At 60.6% G+C, this 18,856-nt stretch overlaps 1 protein-coding gene across 1 annotated transcript; it reads left to right on the forward strand.

The window, feature by feature from the left end:
* The first annotated feature begins 13,774 nt into the window (after positions 1–13,774).
* HRH3 (histamine receptor H3) lies at positions 13,775–18,507 on the forward strand. Its single transcript, XM_025001136.2, has 3 exons — positions 13,775–14,299; positions 15,305–15,471; positions 16,459–18,507. The coding sequence occupies exons 1-3, from the start codon at positions 14,044–14,046 to the stop codon at positions 17,386–17,388; spliced, it is 1,353 nt and encodes a 450-aa protein (XP_024856904.1). The 5' UTR covers positions 13,775–14,043; the 3' UTR covers positions 17,389–18,507.
* The last annotated feature ends 349 nt before the right edge of the window (positions 18,508–18,856 follow it).

Here is an 18,856-nt window from a genome sequence, read left to right on the forward strand (position 1 = left end):
CTCCTGAGGGATTCGACCAACCAGCCCACTCCTCAGCCATGAACTCCAGGCGTGAGTGACAAGGGAGTGCTCAGGCCAGGAGACAGGCTGGGGTTGAATGAGCCTCCCGTCTGCCCATGGACCACACTAAGCATGGCCATCTCCGCCCTGGCCTTAGGGGTAGGAGTGGGCTCCAATCCCAGGTGGGTCCCGTGGCTGGGGTGTCGGTTCATCCCCTTCAAACAAATGCAGCAAACTGGGTTCTGAGTGCCAGCTGTTGCTTCCTCTTTCCTGTGCCTTTGGGTTGGAGAGGATTCCTCCCCCAGCTAGAAGCTGCAAGGAGAGTGCCTTGGGACCCGTCAGGAACATTTTTCATGACCTTCACTAGGTCAGGAGGCCAAGTGCAGAAGCAAAATTCTCCAGGAATGGGCTGAAAACTAGGAGCAGGAAAGCAGACAAAGAGGGTGTGGGGCCAGACAATGATGATGAAAGCTGACACTAGTTTCATGTTTGCAACAGCCAATCCAATAGGTACTGTGGGTCATCATTCCCACTTCACAGATGAGCAAACTGAGCCTCAAGCAGGGAAGTGACTCACCCAGACCTGCAATGAGGAAGTGGCCCGACCCGGGGTGTTCCTGCCTGGCCCAGCCCCAGAGCTTGCCAGGAAGACAGAGCCCTGCCCAGACCTCCTGGACTAGGCTCTGCATCTGAAATAGGTGCCCAGGCATTCCTGGAGCCTGGGGGGCACGGCTCGCGGCCAGAACATCAGCTGATTCCTGTCCCGTGGTTGCAGGGGTCATCGCAGTGTCCCCTTCATCCTGAGCACTCAGGCCTAGCTTGGCCCCAGAGTCTCTTCAGGACCCCGGGGTCCCTCCTGTGTGTGCTCTCAGAGTTTGAGAAGTGCTGGGTGTCTGGTCCCACTGCACTTGCTCTCAGATTAGACCAAAATCAGACCAGCCCTGCAGTTATGTCTGCCTGTGACCTTCCCCTGACCCCAAGTAAGCATGACTGGAGCCTCCCTGTCCCAGCTCCTTTTGAATCAGGATCAGGTGATATTGTGGCCCACAACTCCTCTCCCCTCAGTCGCCAACTGAACTCGTGGGCGCGAAGCCCTGCATCCGGGGCTCCAGAGGCCCCAGTGTGGGGGAGCACATGCCCTCACTTTGCCCTCAGGAGGCACATTCACGTGCATCATCCTCCTTCCTTCCATCACTTCAGGAGGCAAAACAGAGATCATCGTTCCCCCTTCAGAGGTGAAACTGAGGCTCAGAGGCCACGAGCCATGCCCCCCAGGCTCCAGGAATACCTGGGCACCTATTTCAGATGCAGATCTGAAGGTCCAGGAGATCTGGGTCAGTGGTCACACTGCCGAGCGGGCCAGCGGAGCCAGCCCTGCCTGCAGCCCACTGCTCTGTCCCCAGCTTCATACTTTCCTTTCCAGCAGATTTCTGAGCCTGGGTAAATCTTTTATCTCTATCTGTGGCCAGAGCAGCAACAGAGCTAGGCATCCCTGGGGTTGCCGACCTGGCCTTTGCCCCTGGGGAGGCCCCCTTGAGGTCACTCCTCTCCCTGCCCACCCTCCTGCTCCACGGAGTGGAAGTTTCCCTCTCCCCTTCTGTGGAATGCTAGGAAATCTTCTGTCTGGATGCATCCTGGGTGAGCAGAGGGTGACTGGCCACTGCAGCGGGGCCCCAGCCCTCACGTGGCCCACGCGGAACCTTCCCCACGCAGCTTTCAACTCTCCTCTGCAACGTGACAGCGCTCGGCTTCCCCACCGTCGGAGAAGAGTATTTTTAGTTTTGAACCCACCACGTGGAGAGAGACAAGTTATCAATAGCAGCGGCAAAGGGCTTTTTCTTTTTTTTCCCCATGGCTTTGGGACCTGAGCAATCTGCACCCATTAAATTCTGCCAAAACAAAAAAAAAAAATGTATTCCTCTTATAAACTTTTTACCCTGTGCCTTCCTCGCTGCTGCAGCTTTGCAAACCAACTCTTCCCCAGGTGGATCCCACCCAATTCCACAGTGCTCTGCCCCCAGTCCCTGGGCCTCTGCAGGGGGCCACCTTGCCCCACAGAAACAGGAGAAAGAGCAGAGCAGGGGTGCTGGCCTGGAACAGGCAGGAATGTGGGGCCAGGTGGGATTGGGGTGACTTCTGTGCTGAGAGTTGACATGGCCCCCACTTCCAGCTTCAGTAGGACCCTAGCACTTACTGAGCACATACTGTGTTCCCAGCTGTGGACCAAGTACCTTTGAGTGTGCTGTCTCAGTTAAATGCCCTATTCACCTTCTGAAGGGTTTCCCAAATGAGGTGCCATGGAATCCCAATTCTGGCTGCTATTAGGTGATTCGAGAGGAACGTGTTCCTCCATCAAGCAGGTTTGGGAATGTTATTTAAACAAAGCCAACAAGTGTCCCTCTTCTCAGGGCCCTTCCCACTCTGTTGGGTGTGGATCCCCCAGGACTCAGGAGGGCCTGCGACAGACCCAGGATTTACTTGAACTGACCTTTTTTCCCCCTATGGAATGCCTTGTATGACTCTGAAGTGGCCTTCTACCTTGTTGGGGGGACATTTGGGCCCACTTGGCATCTGCTTTTTAAGATTAGTTAGAGCTGCATATATAAGAAAACCCAGAATAACAGAGGTGTTAACAAAACAGAAATGTACTTCTTTTTCACATGACACAAGCAAGCCTGGGCTGTCTAGGTTTGGCAGGTACTCAGTTCCTACCTTATTGTATGCTGTGTGCTATGCTAAGATGCTGCAGTCATGTTTGACTCTTCTGCAACCCCATGGACTGTGGCCCACCAGGCTCCACTGTCAATGGGATTTCTCAGGCAAGAACACTGGAGTGGGTTGCCATGCCCTCCTCCAGGGGATTTTCCCCACCCAGGGATCAAACCTGCATCTCTTACATCTCCTGCATTGGCAGTTGTGTTCTTTACCACTAGTGCCACCTGGGAAAGCCCTTATTGTATCACTCTTCTAATACGGGCTTCCAGCCTCAGTGTCACCTCACAACACAAGATGGCTGCTGGTGCTCCAGCCATCACATGCATATTTGACCAGAAGGAAGAAGTGAAGGAAAGAACTAGGGCCCCACCAGGTGCATCAGCTCCCTTTGAGAACCTGTTCCTGAAGATAACACCAGGTACTTCTGTTCACATCTCACTAGCCAGAAATTTATCCCATGCCACTTGGTGGAGCAGTAACATTCTAGCTAAGTGCATTTCCAGTCTGAATAAAACAAAGGGGCTGGGGAAGAACATTATGTGTGGTCACTTGTCAGAGGACCTGTCTACTGGCCTTTCCTGACAGAGACCCCTGAGAACACCCAGAGGATCATGTGTGGCCAGCCCTGCTGTGGCCTGCAGGTCTCCCCCAATATCCTCTGCAGGCTCAGAAATGCAGGCAGATACCTGGCGTGGTGTGGGCTCACAATAGCTGCCCGGGAAGAAGGGGCAGTGCCAGCTGCAGAGAGGCACTCTTAGCTCGCAGCCTTTGTACCTGCTGCATGCCCAGCCTGGTGCCAGGCAGGAGCCTTAGTATTGTCCCTGGACTGAGCCCTGGTTTCTCTCTTCCTGGCTGTGCCCTGACTGCTGAGCACTGCCTGCACTGCTGGCCCTGTGCTGGGTGCTGGATGCCATCGTGAGCAGGCATGGGCCCAGGGACTGTGAGGGACCTGCAGGCAGGCAGGGTTGCTCGGGTCCTACTCTCCCCACCCTTCCCAGGGGCTCACGTGGAGTGGGAGAGGTGGAGGCGCATCTGTGTGCGGGGGACCAGTGGGGCAGGTGGAAGCGGGAGGAAGACAGCTTGGGTTGGGTTATATTTAACTTGTCGGAGTGGCCCAGCCAGGGGAGCTCCAGGCGTGGAGGTGGGAGGGGGCAAAGTGTAAACCTGCCCAGGAGCAGGAATGGGGGTGAATCATTCTTCTGCCTGGGAGCAGCCAAGGCCAGTGGGGAGGGGGCAGGTGGCAGCCGCACCACCTCCCTTCCTGGCAGCTGGCGGTGGGTGGGGATGGAGGCCTTGCATAAGGGCATTTGGGGACTTTTGGAAGTTTAGGGGTGCTGCCCCCCCATTCTGTCCCTGGAGAGGAAGGCAGGGAAGGGGAGAGGAAGGGGCAGCTAGCAGTCTGTGCCAGGCAGTCACAGCGAGGGGGGGGGCCTGCCCCTGAGGGTCGCAGCTGGAGGTGGGGGAGAGGTGGCTACTGTGGTGGGGGCTCCGTGCTGTTCCCTGCTAGCTTCTAAGGAGGGACCCGCATTTTAGTCTTGCACTGGGACCCACACCTTCCGTAGCCATCCTGGGGAGGATTCGGGGCAGGAATTGGTGCCCATGGGGTGCTAGCTTTCCACTTCCAGGGCCACAGGACTTACAGGCAGCCAGCCTGGTGGCTCCGTGCCCTCCAGGCAAGGGGGCTGGCTGGGCAAGCAGGCCAGCTTTGTTCTGGGAAAGAGACAAAGGGGCTGATAATAGGCCTCATGCTGGGCAATTGTGCAGCCTTGCCCCAGCCACTGGAAGGAGGTCTAGCCAAGAGGCCCACGGCCTGGAGCTTCAGCTTTCAGGACTGGGGCCCCCCTGAGACACCCCTGAAGACCGAGTTAGCCTGGCACCTTCCGCCATTCATGGGCCTCGGGAACCCTCGCTGCCTCCTGGGCTCCTAGCTGAGCTCACATAGCAGGTGCTCTGGAGGCTAGCAGGCAGTTGTGGGAGTGGGCTGGGCAACAGCAGTGGGCTGGGGTTTGGGAGGAACCTGCAGCCCCCAAGTCCAGGCTCAGCCACTTGCTCACACAAGACCTCTCCAAGCAGCCTGTTTCCCCAGTGGTGAGGCCCTTGTAGGACCTGAGGGCACGGGCGTGGACCCCTGTGATGAGCATCCAGTGCTCCCAACCCTGTATTCTAGCAAAGGCCCCAGAACCTCCCACAGGCTGATCCCACCTCTGGCCCTATCAGTGGCAGGAGACTGGAATTGGGGACCTCATACCTCATTTTGAGATAAGTAGTCAGGCCATGGTCTTGGGCAAGGGCCCCCCGCATCTGCTGCCAGGGCTGTGAGTGATGGGCTGTCAGCCTGGAGGGGCCACACCAAGGGGAGAGCTGGGCTGGGAGACACAGGCTCACAAGTCGCTGTGCTCCTGGATCCAGCCAGGCCTGAAGGAGGCCCACCACCAAAGAACCGTCAGATGCATGCCCTATTGAGCCAAGATTTCCCCGCCCACTTCTCCATGCGTGTCAGGGAGACCTCTGTCCATCTGGGTCTGTCCATCTGGGCTTCCCAGTGAAGAGCCTTCCAGTGAACTTAGCTACTTGTTACATGAACATTTCCAGCTCTGCATGAATCAGCTGGTCAAATTTAGAAAATGTGAGAGGATTATGCAATGCCAGGAAAAGGTGGACCCAAACTGAGGTCTGCCAGGGGCGTGCGAGAGGGGGCAGGGGTGTGAGGGAGTCGGGAGGAGTGTGAGGGAGTGGGCAGAGGTGGGAAGGTGGGCAGGGACTGGGACAGTAGGCAGGGGTCCCACTGGGGTAACCAGCACCCAGGGCTGTGGGGAGGGCGCAGGTGGTCCCACTGTGCCCCTACAGAGAGCAAGGCTCTGGTCGGGGGCTAGGACTTTGTGGTTCTGAGTCACAGCCCAACGTGGCCACTTTCCATTCGTGGCCCAAGTCAGGCCAGCCTCCCAGCGCAGCCACTGGCCAGCCGAGCCTAAGAAAAGCCAATGGCTTCTGAGCAAAGGCCCCCAGCTCCCAGGGCAAGACCTGCAAGGTGCTGATCCTGGAACCCCAGCCTGTGATCCCCCGGCCCCTGTGTCTGCTGAGCTCACTCCCCACCTCCGACTCCAGCCCTGGTAGAGGCTGTCCACTTGTTTCTATGTTGCAATCTCTAGCTGTGGGTGAGTGTGTGCAGAAGTGTGTGTTTGTGTGTCTGTGTGCGTGTGTGTGTAGCCAATGAGCAACTGAGACTTGTGCCCAGGCTAGGGGAGGGGGCTGATTCTGGAGCAATCTCTTGACCCCATGACCCCTACCCTGGTCCAGGACCTGGTCCCACGTCAGAATCACTGTGGAGGGAAGGGGACACTTCTCTGGCCTGTCCCTACAGGGTGGGATGGAGGAGCCCCACCCCCGCTGGAGTCAGAAACACACCCACAGACACACACCTATGCACGTGTGTGCTCAGACACATACACTGACTCATAGACACACAGCCAGGCCCCCATGCACACATCACACTGAAAAGCACCCAGACACATGTGTACAGAGACACATACACATATATAGTCACAGACACACACAGGTGTACACAAATGTACTTACACACACATACAGACACATGTGTATACACCTCCTCGAAGACTCAGGGGACATCTTCATTAACTGTACCCTCCAGCACTGAGCCGCTCGGTCAGTTATTTTCCTGACAGGCACAGGTTCCCCAAAGGGCTGCCGGAGCACCGGGGATTCAGGGAGTAAACAGAGGTGCCGCTCCGGGACTGGGCTTGTCTCCTGCAGGAAGCAGCTCCCAAAGTAGGCCTCGTCTTCTGAATCCCCTGAAGGCTGCCTTGTGAGGAAGAGAGACCCAGGGCTTCCCACACCCCCCATCCCCCATAGGGTCAGGGCACTGTGCGTGTGCCTGGGGCTCACACCACTCTTGCATGACATACCCACACACGCATGCACACACATACACACATGCTCTCTGCACCCCAGTACACAGCAGTCGGGCCAGATGGGGAGACCTAGAGTAACCCTGGGGGCTTCTGGGAGGGGAAGGCGGTGTGGCGGGCAGGGGTGCCTATGCTAGGAAGAGAAGGAGGTGGCCTGTGGTTCCAGGGCAGGGCCTGAGGGCCCCTGACGGGTTCTGGGGAGGGGGCCGTCGGCCTCTCAGCCTCAACCCCAGAGCAGAGTAGGGCAGTAGCCAGGCAGGTGGTGCCTGCATGGGAGTCAGATCCCCGTGATCCCAAAATGCCCAGCCCAGCGGCCACCCAGCCCCCTGCCCCAGACCAACTACCCTACCCTCACTGTGACCATCCATGGGGAGTGCTTCGCTGGCCCATGAACGGGTGTGCTGCCCCAGCCCAGCGTGCCCAGCCTCAACCCCAGGCATGGGGCTGCAGAATGGACTGGGGTCACCTGGCCCAGGTCATCTCATCAGCATTGTCACCAGGGCCACCCCATCTGGTCACCCCAGGAGAGGCCCAGACTGGGGCAGGAACCCAGCAGGGCAAGCAAGCCAGAGTAAGGTCAGTCAGGATGATGCCTTTGGGCTCTGGCCGCCTGTGACAGTGGTGCTGCTGGGCACAGGGTGCAGCACAGGGACATCCTCTGCCGGGGCAGGGCCTCCGGGGGCAGGCAGATGGCAGCCAGCCAGACGTCCAGACAAAGCTGTGGCTCAGCGCCCACCCCCAGCCCTTGCCTCACACTCAAGACTGTGGGGCTGAGACCACAGCAGGAAGCTTTGGGGTTGGGGTGCAGCTGCAGTGTGGGAGAGGATCTGGGGGTCAGGCTGGGCAGAGCTGGGCATCCCCTACTGCTTACACACGTGGGCCTATACTCACCCACTGCCACAGCCCCTCATCAGAGCAGCCTGTCCACCCTGGCTTGGCTCAGTGATCCCAGGGGGTTTGACACTTACTGTCCAAGTCTGATCAGGATCTGGTCTGCAGGCCCTGGAGAGTCTTGGCGGGATGCACGGCCTATGCTTGGCTCAGGCCCCCAGTCCCAATGACACATGATGCTGCTGATCGGGGCCACGGGCAGCCCCATCAAACACTCCTGGGGCTCCAGGGGAAGATCCCAGGCTGGGACCAGCCCCCACAGCTGGATCTGGGGGCCTCCTGAAGCCATACATCAGCCCACACCCAGCCTCACCCGGGGCTCTGGAGAAGGCACCCCAGAGAAAGGTCTCCCTTTGCTCTTCTTTCCTGTTTTCTCCTTGATTTATGCATTTTTAGTGCATTGAGAGAATCTGCAGAGATGCAGCTGGTTTCATCCACTCCCTCAGCAAAGACTGGACGGCCAACCCTGGGGAGAGGGCACGTCCAGAGCCACAGACCGGGTCCCAGAGGGACTTCCAGAGGCACAGCACCTTGTCCTCGGAAAAGAGCGTCACTACCTCTCTGCCTCCCCCAGCACCTCCCCTGGCAGCTTTTCACATGCCCATAGATTACACCTTCTCCAGGGAGCCTTCCTGAGGTCCCTGCTCTTGTGCTAACATCTCCGCGGGCGGGTGCTGTCTGTAGGAGGAAAGGGCAGTGGGTGAGAAAATTTAGACTCAGGATCCGGTCCCCGCTCCGATCAGCTCCCCGGGCTTTCTGTGCTCCCTCCAGCCTGAGCTATCTCCCCTCCCACCACATGGACACCAGGGCCCCAGAGCTCTGTTTTCTGGGGCCATTGATGGCAGACCTTGCCTCTGAGCTGGCAGGACTGGCTACAGGAGGGCTGGGCACAGACTGGGTCGGGAGGGCTGTCAGCCTCCTTCCTGCAACCACCGCTGGGGAGGACCCCAGCCCCTTCCTGCCCAGGCCCTGCAGTCCCGTGCAGAGAGCTTCCCCTCCTCCCTCAGTCCCTTGCCTCACTCCCCTCACCCTCTCACCTCACTCTTGCCCAGGATTCTGCACTCACAGCAACCAGGCACAAGAAGACACAGATGCCCAGGGAGAGCCATCGCTGCATTCCCTGGCCCAGCTACCCCAACTAACCCCCATTCATGAACTTCATCTCAGGGGTCTCCCACTGGGCTCTCAGTGTCCAGGTCCGCTGTTCACCCAGGACCAGGCATGGGCTCCCTGAGCACTGCCAACAAAGGTGCTGTCTGGGGAAGTGGTGGAGGCACATGGGACCCACAGGGGACGACCGCCAGGGGTGGGGTTCCAGTGTCATTGACTATGTCGCTGTAAACGCAAACCATGCTGCCGCAGCTGGCCACCAATACTATCCATGCCAAGCCAATGGGGCTAATTCTGGGGCTCTGTTGTCACCCCATCTTCCTTCAGGGGAGTAGACGAGAGCACAGGAGAGCAGCCTGGAGTTGCAGGGAAGAGATCTCAGGGGAACACTCACTCCTGGGAATGAGGTGAACACAGGGGAAAAACAGAAGTCAGTATTTGAGCTCCTGGATGCAGCTCTGTCTGAAGCCCAGTCCCTGGACTTTTCAGCCTTGGCCAACAATAAATATGCCTTTTCCTTAGGCTTTTTTGAGTTGATTTGTGTCATTTGCAGCCAAACCACAACTATATCCTCGTTCTCCTGTCCTCTCCTCCTTCCTGCCATCAGGGCCCTGGGCCCAGTTCAGTCTTGTCCCCGAAGACAGAAAATTCAGCTTTTCTTTCAAAGCGGTGGCCTCAGGAGCCATCCTGATCACACCCGGGCCCTGAGCTCATCAGGACGCAGCCAGAGCTGGCTCAGAATGTCACCAGGAGAGAGAGAGAGAAAAAAAAGGAAGACATGGAGCAAAAAAAGAAAAATCTGCATTCCCATATTCAGATGAGCTTCTGCAGAATGAGTGAAAGTGAAGAGGAGTCACAGCACTCGGCCCCAGAGTGCTGACAAGCACCCTGGCAAATGCGCCCTGGCTGGAGAACAGGACAGTTGCCCGCAGCGGGTCGCTGGCAGCTCCACTGTCCTCATTATTTCTCATTAGCGGTCTGTGTCACCACGCAGCAGGGCAGGGCTCTGTGGGCTCTAGCCAAGGGCAGGCGGTCCCATGGAGGAAGGTCTTCCAGTGGGGCAGTTGGAAGCAGAGCCGCTGCCTGGGGACAGCGTGGGGCGGCTAGCACAGTGAGCCCCAGAGCAGAGACCGCACACACAGAAGTCTGCACCACGGCCGTTGGGGAGATGCCCGAGAAGAGGCTGGTCTCGGTGGGGGTGTCACCTGCCCTCCTCTCAGCCACATCCCTGTGGAGGGGCCTCTGAGCAGCTCACATCTGTGCGGTGGTGGGGAGGCGGACAGCCCTGTGCCGCGGCTGGTCTCCGGGCCTCAGCTGGTGCTCAGCCCCTCCAGCCTCCACTCTCCAGTCCACAACCTCCTCGCTGTAACCTCTGCAGTTCTCAGAGGCCTTCCTGTGAGAGTTACCACAGTGCCAGGAGGGCCCTGATCCCGCATATCTCCCAGCCACTCTGTGTACCAGCAGCACCACCTCCCCCTGCCGACTGGGGCCAATTAACCCTAACAGAACCAAAAGTCCTCCTCCTGACCGTTGCTCCCTGGGTCCAAGGGGCTCAAAATGCCAGGGAGGCAGCAGTGGCCCCCCCCCAGCCCACTGTCCTGGCACCCTCCATCCCCTGCCTGGGGTCTTTTCTCTCTCTGGAGCGCCCGGCTATCTGACACACTCATCGCTTAACTGCTGTGTTACGCTTCCCTCCCTCCATTAGAATGCTTGATACTCTGATACTATGTTGTTGTTTAGTCGCTCAGTCGTGTCTGACTCTTTGCAACCCTATGGACTGTAGCCTGCCAGGTTCCTTTGTCTATGGGATTTTTCAGGCAAGAATACTGGAGTGGGTTGCCATTTCCTTCTCCAGGGGTATCTTCCAACTGAGGGATCAAACCCACATCTGCTGCATCAGCAGGTGGATCCTTTACCACTGAGCCATCAGGGAAGTTCCCTGATATTTAGTAGGAGCTCAGTAAAACCTGGGCTTCCCCGGTAGCTCAGCTGGTAAAGAATCCGCCTGCAACACAGGAGACCCGGGTTCAATTCCTGGGTTGGGACGACCCCCTGGAGAAGGGAACAGCTACCTACTCCAGTATTCTTGCCTGGAGAATTCCATGGACTGTATAATCCTTGGGGCCACAAAGAGTCAGATACGACTGAGCAACTTTCATGGAGAAGGAAATGGCAACCTACTCCCGTATTCTTGCTTGGAGAATTCCATGGACAAGGAACCTGGTGGGCTACAGTCCATGGGATCACAAAGAGTCAGACACGACTGAGCGACTAACACTTTCACTTTCATTAAAACCTTGTTGGGTGGATGAATGAATGAATCAGCCAGTCAGTGGATAGGCTTCTCCTCTGCGAGGGCTTGCAGGGGGTCTGATTTCTCTAATCTAGGGCTTATGTGGTCGGGACATTGCTTCCTTGTTGGACTGGACATTTTGAATCCCAAATGCTGGCTGTTTTGATAAATGGAGAAACTCAAGCTGCAGGCCATAATCTCCGAGGATATCCTGGTGAGCTGAGAAGAGGGGCCTATGTCTCCTACCCTCAGCCAGCCTTTCCCGGTGTCTTGGGGCGGTTCCTTGCCATTCTGGGGTTTGAATACCCGTCCTTGGGACAGAGACCTCAAGGCAGGAGGCTCTGTGAACAGCCACGTGGGGACCTGCCTCATTTATCCCAAACTGCCTTGGCCAAGTTGGACCCAGCACAGAGGACTCTAGGTCCCCGTCCACCCAAAGTCAAGGCCCCAAGAGTTGGTACCTTTGGTGACCTCAGAGGCCTTGATCTCAGGGCTGGGCCAGGAGTGTGGCCATCAAGAGAAGGGTCTCTGTTCTTGTGTGACTTGGGCTGGTGGCTTCCTGGGCTCTGCGCAGGCTGCTGGTCCTATCGCCTTGTAGGGCGAATGTGGGGGCTCATGAGGTCATGCGTGTATGTGCCGATAGGGGGCGCTCACCGCACACAGCCACGGCCAATCTCAAACCTCTGGGCCAGCTGTGGCCTTCCTGCTTCTGATGGCCTCCTTTCCAGGTCTCCACACTCTGAGTAACTCCCCCAAGGCACACAGCTGGGTCTCCAGTGCCAGGGTCTGAGCTGAGTCCACCCTCCCCCCATCACATCCCTGCTCCAGCTGCTGTGGTATGAGACCAGGAGGGAAAGCTGGAGAACACTGACACCATATGGAACTTGACTGAGACTGTAAAGGGGTTGCCCTCTGCTCAGACACCCCTCGACTCAGCCCTCCACCCAGGACAGCAGCTGAGGCTGGGGAACAGGCTCCCAGCCAGTGAGGAGAGGGCCAGAGCCCCTCTCCAAACCCCCATCCAACTCCATCTCCAGAGACCTGGGGAGGGGGTGGAGGTGTGCCCACAAAGCACGACTAGCCAGAGCCGGCCCTGGGATGCCCATGGCTGAGCACAGGGACGTGAGGTCCTCACCCAGCACCAGTGATGCGGGAAGGCTTAAACGGTGGGAGTGCCTGGCTGCCCACTCTATGAGCTCTCTGCCTTGGCTTGTCTACCCACCAGCTGGTGCTTGTTCCTGGTGCAGCCTGGTCCACCATGAAAGTCGGGGTGCAGTCAAGGGGAGCTGAGGGAGCCTGTAAGAGGGGAAAGACTGCTGGTAGTGGGGAGGTACTGAGAGAGGGCTTGGGTGCGCGGTGGTGAGCTGGAGTCTCAACAGCTCTCCCCCAGCATAAGCTGCAAGATGCCATAGAATCATCACGCATCCTCTGGGGCTGGGGTGAGGGGCTGGGGTCTCCTCCCTGCAGTCAGCCCTGGGGAGGGGGACAGGGAGCCCAGCACCCCTCCCTCCCCAAACTTTCTAAAGCACCTCAGGGCTAGAGGAGGGATATGTCCCAGCTTGACCAGGAAGCTGATGTAAGTGTGGGGGTGCCTGTGTGTGCCAGCATCTGGGGTCCCTCTGCAGCCCCTCCCCCAGCCTCCCGTCCCTACCCCCATGCGCAGACGCGCCTTTCTGTTCTGAGGCTTCCGCGGATGTGCGCCGCTGGCGACTGAGCGGAGTCGCTGCTTCCCTCTCCCTCGGGCTGTGTTCCCTCGCTGTCTGCTGTCTGATGTGTGTGTGTCTAACTGCCGTTCGTGGGTCCCCAGCCTGACGCTGGGTGGCTGTTTCCCTGGTCTGTGGGTGTCTGTGTGTCTGCCTACGGGCGTGTCTGTCTGTCTCGCTGTGTGTGTCTCGTCCTTGACCCTGTCTATCTGAGCGCTTGTGCCTGGGGGAGGGGGCGCTCCCTCCTGCCGCTCTCCCCCCAGTCCCTCCCGCAGGCGCTAACGCAGCGCGCCGCCTTAGCTGCGCCTGGAGCGCAGTGACCTCGTCTGTCCCCGCATCAGCGACCTCCCCACCGCGCTGTCCACCGGAGGGACCCCGAGGCTGGGTGCCAGGCCGACGGTCGCTTTCCCCCAGCCTACGGCCCCCTGAGCTCAGGGTGGGCACGCTGCCTTCCCGGCTGGGTTCGCTGGTTCCCCATCTTCCCTTATGTAACTCCACATCTGTCTGCGCCTTGCAGGTCACCCTGGACCCTGCCCTGGGTCCTGCCCAAGGGAAAGTGAGACCCAAAGTCCCACGCATATGGGGGGTGGAGCAAACCCCTGACCAGGGCACCGGCTATAGGAGACCCCTCCCATCCTTTCTCCTCGGGAGATTCCTTTCTCGGAGTCTTGCTTGCTCGAAGGGTGAAACGAGGAGGGGGTCCCGTGGGGGCAAGTTCCCCTGAGCGCGGATGCAGGAGTTTCCCCTCACTCCCACTCCGGACCCCCTCAGGCGCCCCAGATCCCGATGAGAGCCAGCCAGGGGTCACTGGGACAAAGGACACGGGGCAGGTCAAGCGGCCCAGAGATTGGCTCCTGTGTGCGTGGGCGGTTGATCGCAGGCGAGCCCCTAGCTCGGGCGCCCGCCGTGCCAGGCTCTTCGCCAGCCGGCGTGCGCACTCGAGCTGGGGCTCCGGCGGCCCGGCGGGCACGCGGCGCTGTCCGTGGTGCTGCCGGCGCCGGGCGGGGCGGGGGCGGGGCGAGGGCGGCAGCCAATGGCGGGGGTGCTGCGCGGGGCGCCGGGGGCCGCGGGCTGGGCGCGGGGCTCACTCTGCTGCGCGCGGCACTCCGGGCGCACGGACGCTCAAGCAGCGGCTCCGGCTCCAGCTCCGCCCCGGGTCCGCTCGGGCTGCAACGGTCGTGCCGCTGGCCCGGTTCGGCTCAGATTCCGGGCCGGGCTCCCTGGGCGCGGCCCGCCCCGACCCCCTTCTCGGCGCCCGCGGACCATGCGCCGGGCACCCAACGGGGAACCCAGCCGGGCCGAGAGCCCGCAAAGACCAGGCTCCCGGACCGGGGCCACTCCTGGCCGCCCGGCCGGCGGTCCGCACCCTGCCCCGCGCCCTCGCGTCCCGTGAGCCGGCCGGGCCATGGAGCGCTCACCGCCCGACGGGCCGCTGAACGCGTCGGGGGCGCTGGCGGGCGAGGCGGCGGCGGCGGCGACGGGCGGGGCGCGCGGCTTCTCCGCCGCCTGGACCGCGGTGTTGGCGGCGCTCATGGCGCTGCTCATCGTGGCCACGGTGCTGGGCAACGCGCTGGTCATGCTCGCCTTCGTGGCGGATTCGAGCCTCCGCACGCAAAACAACTTCTTTCTGCTCAACCTCGCCATCTCCGACTTCCTCGTGGGTAAAGCCCCCAGCCCCCTCCAGAGTCAGGGGCGCCCAGCCGGGTCGGGTCAGCGGGGATTGGAACGTGGACCTAGGGTGCTTTTCCTCGGGGACACACCCCGCTAGGAAGCCAGGCCTGGGTAGGGTGTGTCCAGGACTTTGGGGAGGTGGGCACAGGGGAAGTTCCTTGCCTCCCGGGCCCGGGACTCGGGCTGGGGAAGGACGTCCCCGGGGAAGGGGTCCGAACGAGCGGGCGCTCAGCAAGGCGCAAGGCGCTGAGGCCACGGTGCAGCGCGGGCTCCTGCGCCGTAGCCAAACAAAGGCTGCAGCGGACTCAGGACGCGGGGAGGGCGCTGGGGGGAGGCTGGGGGGAGGGGACGTGGAAGGGAGATTTTTAGAGCCGTGTTGGGGGAGGAGGCCGCGGGGAAGAGGGGGTTGGGGAGATGCTCTGAAGCGCGCGCTCTCACGTGTCCGTGCGCTGCTGCCGGCTGGAGGGGGGGCGGGGCGCAAGGAGGGGGCCGGAGCGCCAGACACCTGTTGGGGCTGAGAGGAGCGTCTGCCAGCTGCTCAGAGCGGTGTTTGGCGGTGGGAGCCGCCCGCATGGCAGCAGTCAAGTGCCCTTTGAGTCCGGAGAAATGTTTTCCCGGCTTCTGAGCTGATGAGGAGGAGCTGCCCAAAGGCCAAGATAGGAGCTGGGGTGCAGCGGGGCAGAGAGGAAGGAAATTCTCTTTCCTTCCTTCAGGCACTGGGAGGACTAGCAAAAGGCCAGGAATGACGCTTTGGGTCTCCTTGTGCCCAGTGGGCCCTACCGCTGGAGCTTTTTCCTGCTCCCAAGTCCAGGAACACAGTGGGGCTGGAAGTGGGGCAAGGGTTGGAGGCCAGGTGCAGGGCTCAGAGCATGCCTAGGAAGGAGGCGGAGGGTGGATTGCTGGTCCCAGAAAGGGGCCCATTATGTGACCCCAGGTCCTGCTGTGGGGGGTCTGACCCCAGGCCCCTGCCCAGCCATGGCCCTCCTCTCCCACAGGGGCATTCTGCATCCCACTGTATGTGCCCTATGTGCTGACCGGTCGCTGGCCCTTCGGCCGGGGCCTCTGCAAGCTGTGGTTGGTGGTGGACTACCTGCTCTGCACCTCCTCTGTCTTCAATATCGTGCTCATCAGCTATGACCGCTTCCTGTCGGTCACCCGAGCCGTGAGTCTGGGATATGGGTGCCCATGTTCGCTCTCAGGGGGCAGGGTGTCCAGAGGCGGCCAGGAGACGCACCAGGCAGGGGGTACGGCCACTTCTGAATGGGCGTTGCTGGGTGGGCTTGGGGTCTGCTCACCTCAGGCACTCTGTAGCCACCTGCCTGCTCAGTAGCCGTCTGCTGCCAGTAGGACTGGTCCTGGTTTGGGCAGAAGGGGCCGTGTGGACCTGAAGGATGGGGTCACTCCAGCCTCCACCCTGGAGCAGGTCCAAAGTCCCTGGAACTAAGGGACTATCTGGGGCCAAGGGCCCTTGGTAGAACCTCCCCACGGGTGTGTGTGTGCCTCAGAAAGACAGGCTCCACGAGCTGCCCTGAGTGTGAGAGGCCACACTTAGGGACCCTGGACTGCCCACACTTCCCATGTCGGAGTCACGCAGGCACAGGGCTGGCTGCAGCACTGCAGCAGAGGTCAGTCTAGTGCCATCTCCTCTGACGGCTCTGCCAGGCTCCCTCTGCTGGGGCTGTGTCTGTCCTAGTCTAGGGAGGCAGCGGGTCAGGGTGCAGAGAGCGTGGGTTTGGAGTCAGCTCTGCCCGTGGAGCCCCTCCCCCTGTGGTCTTTCCTGCCTGACCTGAGCCATCAAGAATGTGGGGGTCAGGGTGGAGCAGCCATGAAGATCAAATGAGATGATATCAAAGATGCCGAGCACAGAGCAGGGCACACGGCAGGTCCTCAAAGGACTGGACAGTGACGTGACTCCTGGGGAGCACACAGCTGACAGGCAGCCTGGCACAATATTAGGATTCTGAGGGGCGGTTCTGAGCCCATGGGAGAGTCACAGGCCTCAGCCTACCGGGGGTTCATGGAGGATAAGGGAAGGCATCTTTGCTGAGGAGAGCCCTGCACAGAAGCCTGGAGGCTGCCCAGAGCTCTGGGCGGCACTGTGCCCTGGGCTCAGTCCCCTTGCCTCCTGACCCAGCGTGTCCTGCTGCAGGTCTCTTACCGGGCCCAGCAGGGTGACACGCGGCGGGCGGTGCAGAAGATGGTGCTGGTGTGGGTGCTGGCCTTCCTGCTCTATGGACCCGCCATCCTCAGTTGGGAGTACCTGTCTGGCGGCAGCTCCATCCCCGAGGGCCACTGCTACGCCGAGTTCTTCTACAACTGGTACTTCCTCATCACGGCCTCCACCCTCGAGTTCTTCACCCCTTTCCTCAGTGTCACCTTCTTCAACCTCAGCATCTACCTGAACATCCAGAGGCGCACCCGTGTCCGGCTGGATGGAGTGCGCGAGGCAGCCACCACCGAGCTTCCACCGGAGGCCCAGCCCTCTCCACCGCCTGCCGCACCCAGCTGCTGGGGATGCTGGCAGAAAGGGTGCGGGGAGGCCGTGCCGCTGCACAGGTACGGGGTGGGGGTCAGCGAGGTGACCCCAGGCCCTGAGGCAGGGGAGGTGGCCCTCGGGGGTGGTAGCGGTGGGGGTGCCGCGGCCTCGCCCACCTCCAGCTCCGGCAGCTCCTCAAGGGGCACCGAGAGGCCTCGCTCACTCAAGCGCGGCTCCAAGCCATCCGCGTCCTCAGCGTCCCTCGAGAAGCGCATGAAGATGGTGTCCCAGAGCATCACTCAGCGCTTTCGGCTCTCTCGGGACAAGAAGGTAGCCAAGTCACTGGCCGTCATCGTGAGCATCTTTGGGCTCTGCTGGGCCCCCTACACACTCCTGATGATCATTCGGGCCGCCTGCCATGGCCACTGCATCCCCGACTACTGGTACGAGACGTCCTTCTGGCTGCTGTGGGCCAACTCGGCCGTCAACCCCGTCCTCTACCCGCTGTGCCACTATAGCTTCCGCCGGGCCTTCACCAAGCTGCTCTGCCCCCAGAAGCTCAAGATCCAGCCCCACAGCTCCCTGGAGCACTGCTGGAAGTGAGCTGGCCTTCCACGGCACAGGATGCTTGAGGCCACTGCCACCCCCTCGAAGCCCTGGGTTCCTGGGCAGCTGGGCCTTCACGTCCACCTGGCCGCCCTGCAGGCGTGTGCTCTGCCTTGTCTCTGGCCCACCCTAAATGCCATGGCAGCCTCTCAGACCATCCGCTGGCAGTGGAGGCAGTCTGGTAGGCGGCTGGAAGGGCCCCTGCTGCGTGAGCCAGAACGATGCCACCCAAGTCCTGCTGTAGCCCAGGAGGGACAATCCAGGGCTCCCAGCCACTGTGTCCACCCCCACGGACAGTGTGATGGCCGGTCGTGTCCTTGCTTTTCACAATTACTGCTCAGTGTCCTTCCCAAAGCAAGTGCTTGGCGTGCGCTCCAGGCCTCTGGGGCCAGCGCACGGCCCCTGCACGTGCACACACCTGCACACGCCTGCACACCTGCCCTGTCCCAGACAAGCCCTGGCTGCTGGCTTTGCTGCTGTCCGTCCCCTGCTTGTGGCCGGACCTGGTCCTTCATCCCTCCTCCCTCCAACTTTATCTGCTCCCAAAGTGCCAGGTGCTCCCCAGGAACCTTGCTCGCGGCAGGTCTCTGCATCTCCATTCTGGGTGTTTCAGGAAGACGGAGAAGAAGAAAACACGTCCATGAACTCGATGTTCCTTAGATGTTTAATCAAAAGAGACAAAACTGCTGAGGAGCTCGGGGCTGGATTGGCAGGTGTGGGCTCCCACGCCCTCCTTCCTTGTGTGTGCCGCTTCTGGCTGAGCCGAGCCAGCTTCTCTGCCCACCCCACCCCCAGCTCGGGTACTGGGCCCCGACTGGAGGCTCTAAGGGTGGCCGGAGCCCCAGACACCCAATTGTCCAGAAGGCTGTCCCTCCCACTCCATCTGCTCAACCAGAGTTTCCTGGCTGGGGAGAGGGAAACAGCCGAGCCCTGAGAGTCCTCTCAGGGCAGTCGGAGGAGCCCAGGGGCCAGGTGCCAAGCCCAGCAGAGGGGCCGCTTTGCCACATCCCATGCACTGGCTGGCGCTCTGCATGCTCTGCTCCCCGCACACCTGCCGTGCTGCCCCTGCAGACCCTGAAGTCCACACAGTAAAGTGTATTTTTTTATTGGTGCTGATTCCTGAGGACTTCATGGGGGTGGCCGAGCATTACTTGGAACCCACGGGGACACAGGAGCACCCAGGCAGGCATGAGAGGCAGGCCTGCCCCTCCCCCTGGCCTCAGTGTCTCTTCAAGTCGGGGAGGGGGCACTGTGATGGGGAGAGAAGTCGGCAGTCATACGAGGGTTTAACCCCAGTATGGGACACGGTGCCCCAGCAGTGCGCCGCCCGCCACTCTCTCTCACTTCAGGCTTGAAAACAGATGGCACAGCCCCCACCTGCAGCAGCCTGCTTGTCCCAGGACAGGGGTTTGCACTGTTCTCAGCCATGGGGAGCTTTCAGGGGTGTGGGGGCTGGAGCCGAGCT

Source organism: Bos taurus, chromosome 13 (assembly GCF_002263795.3).
Source record: "Bos taurus isolate L1 Dominette 01449 registration number 42190680 breed Hereford chromosome 13, ARS-UCD2.0, whole genome shotgun sequence".
Taxonomy (NCBI): Eukaryota; Metazoa; Chordata; class Mammalia; order Artiodactyla; family Bovidae; genus Bos; species Bos taurus.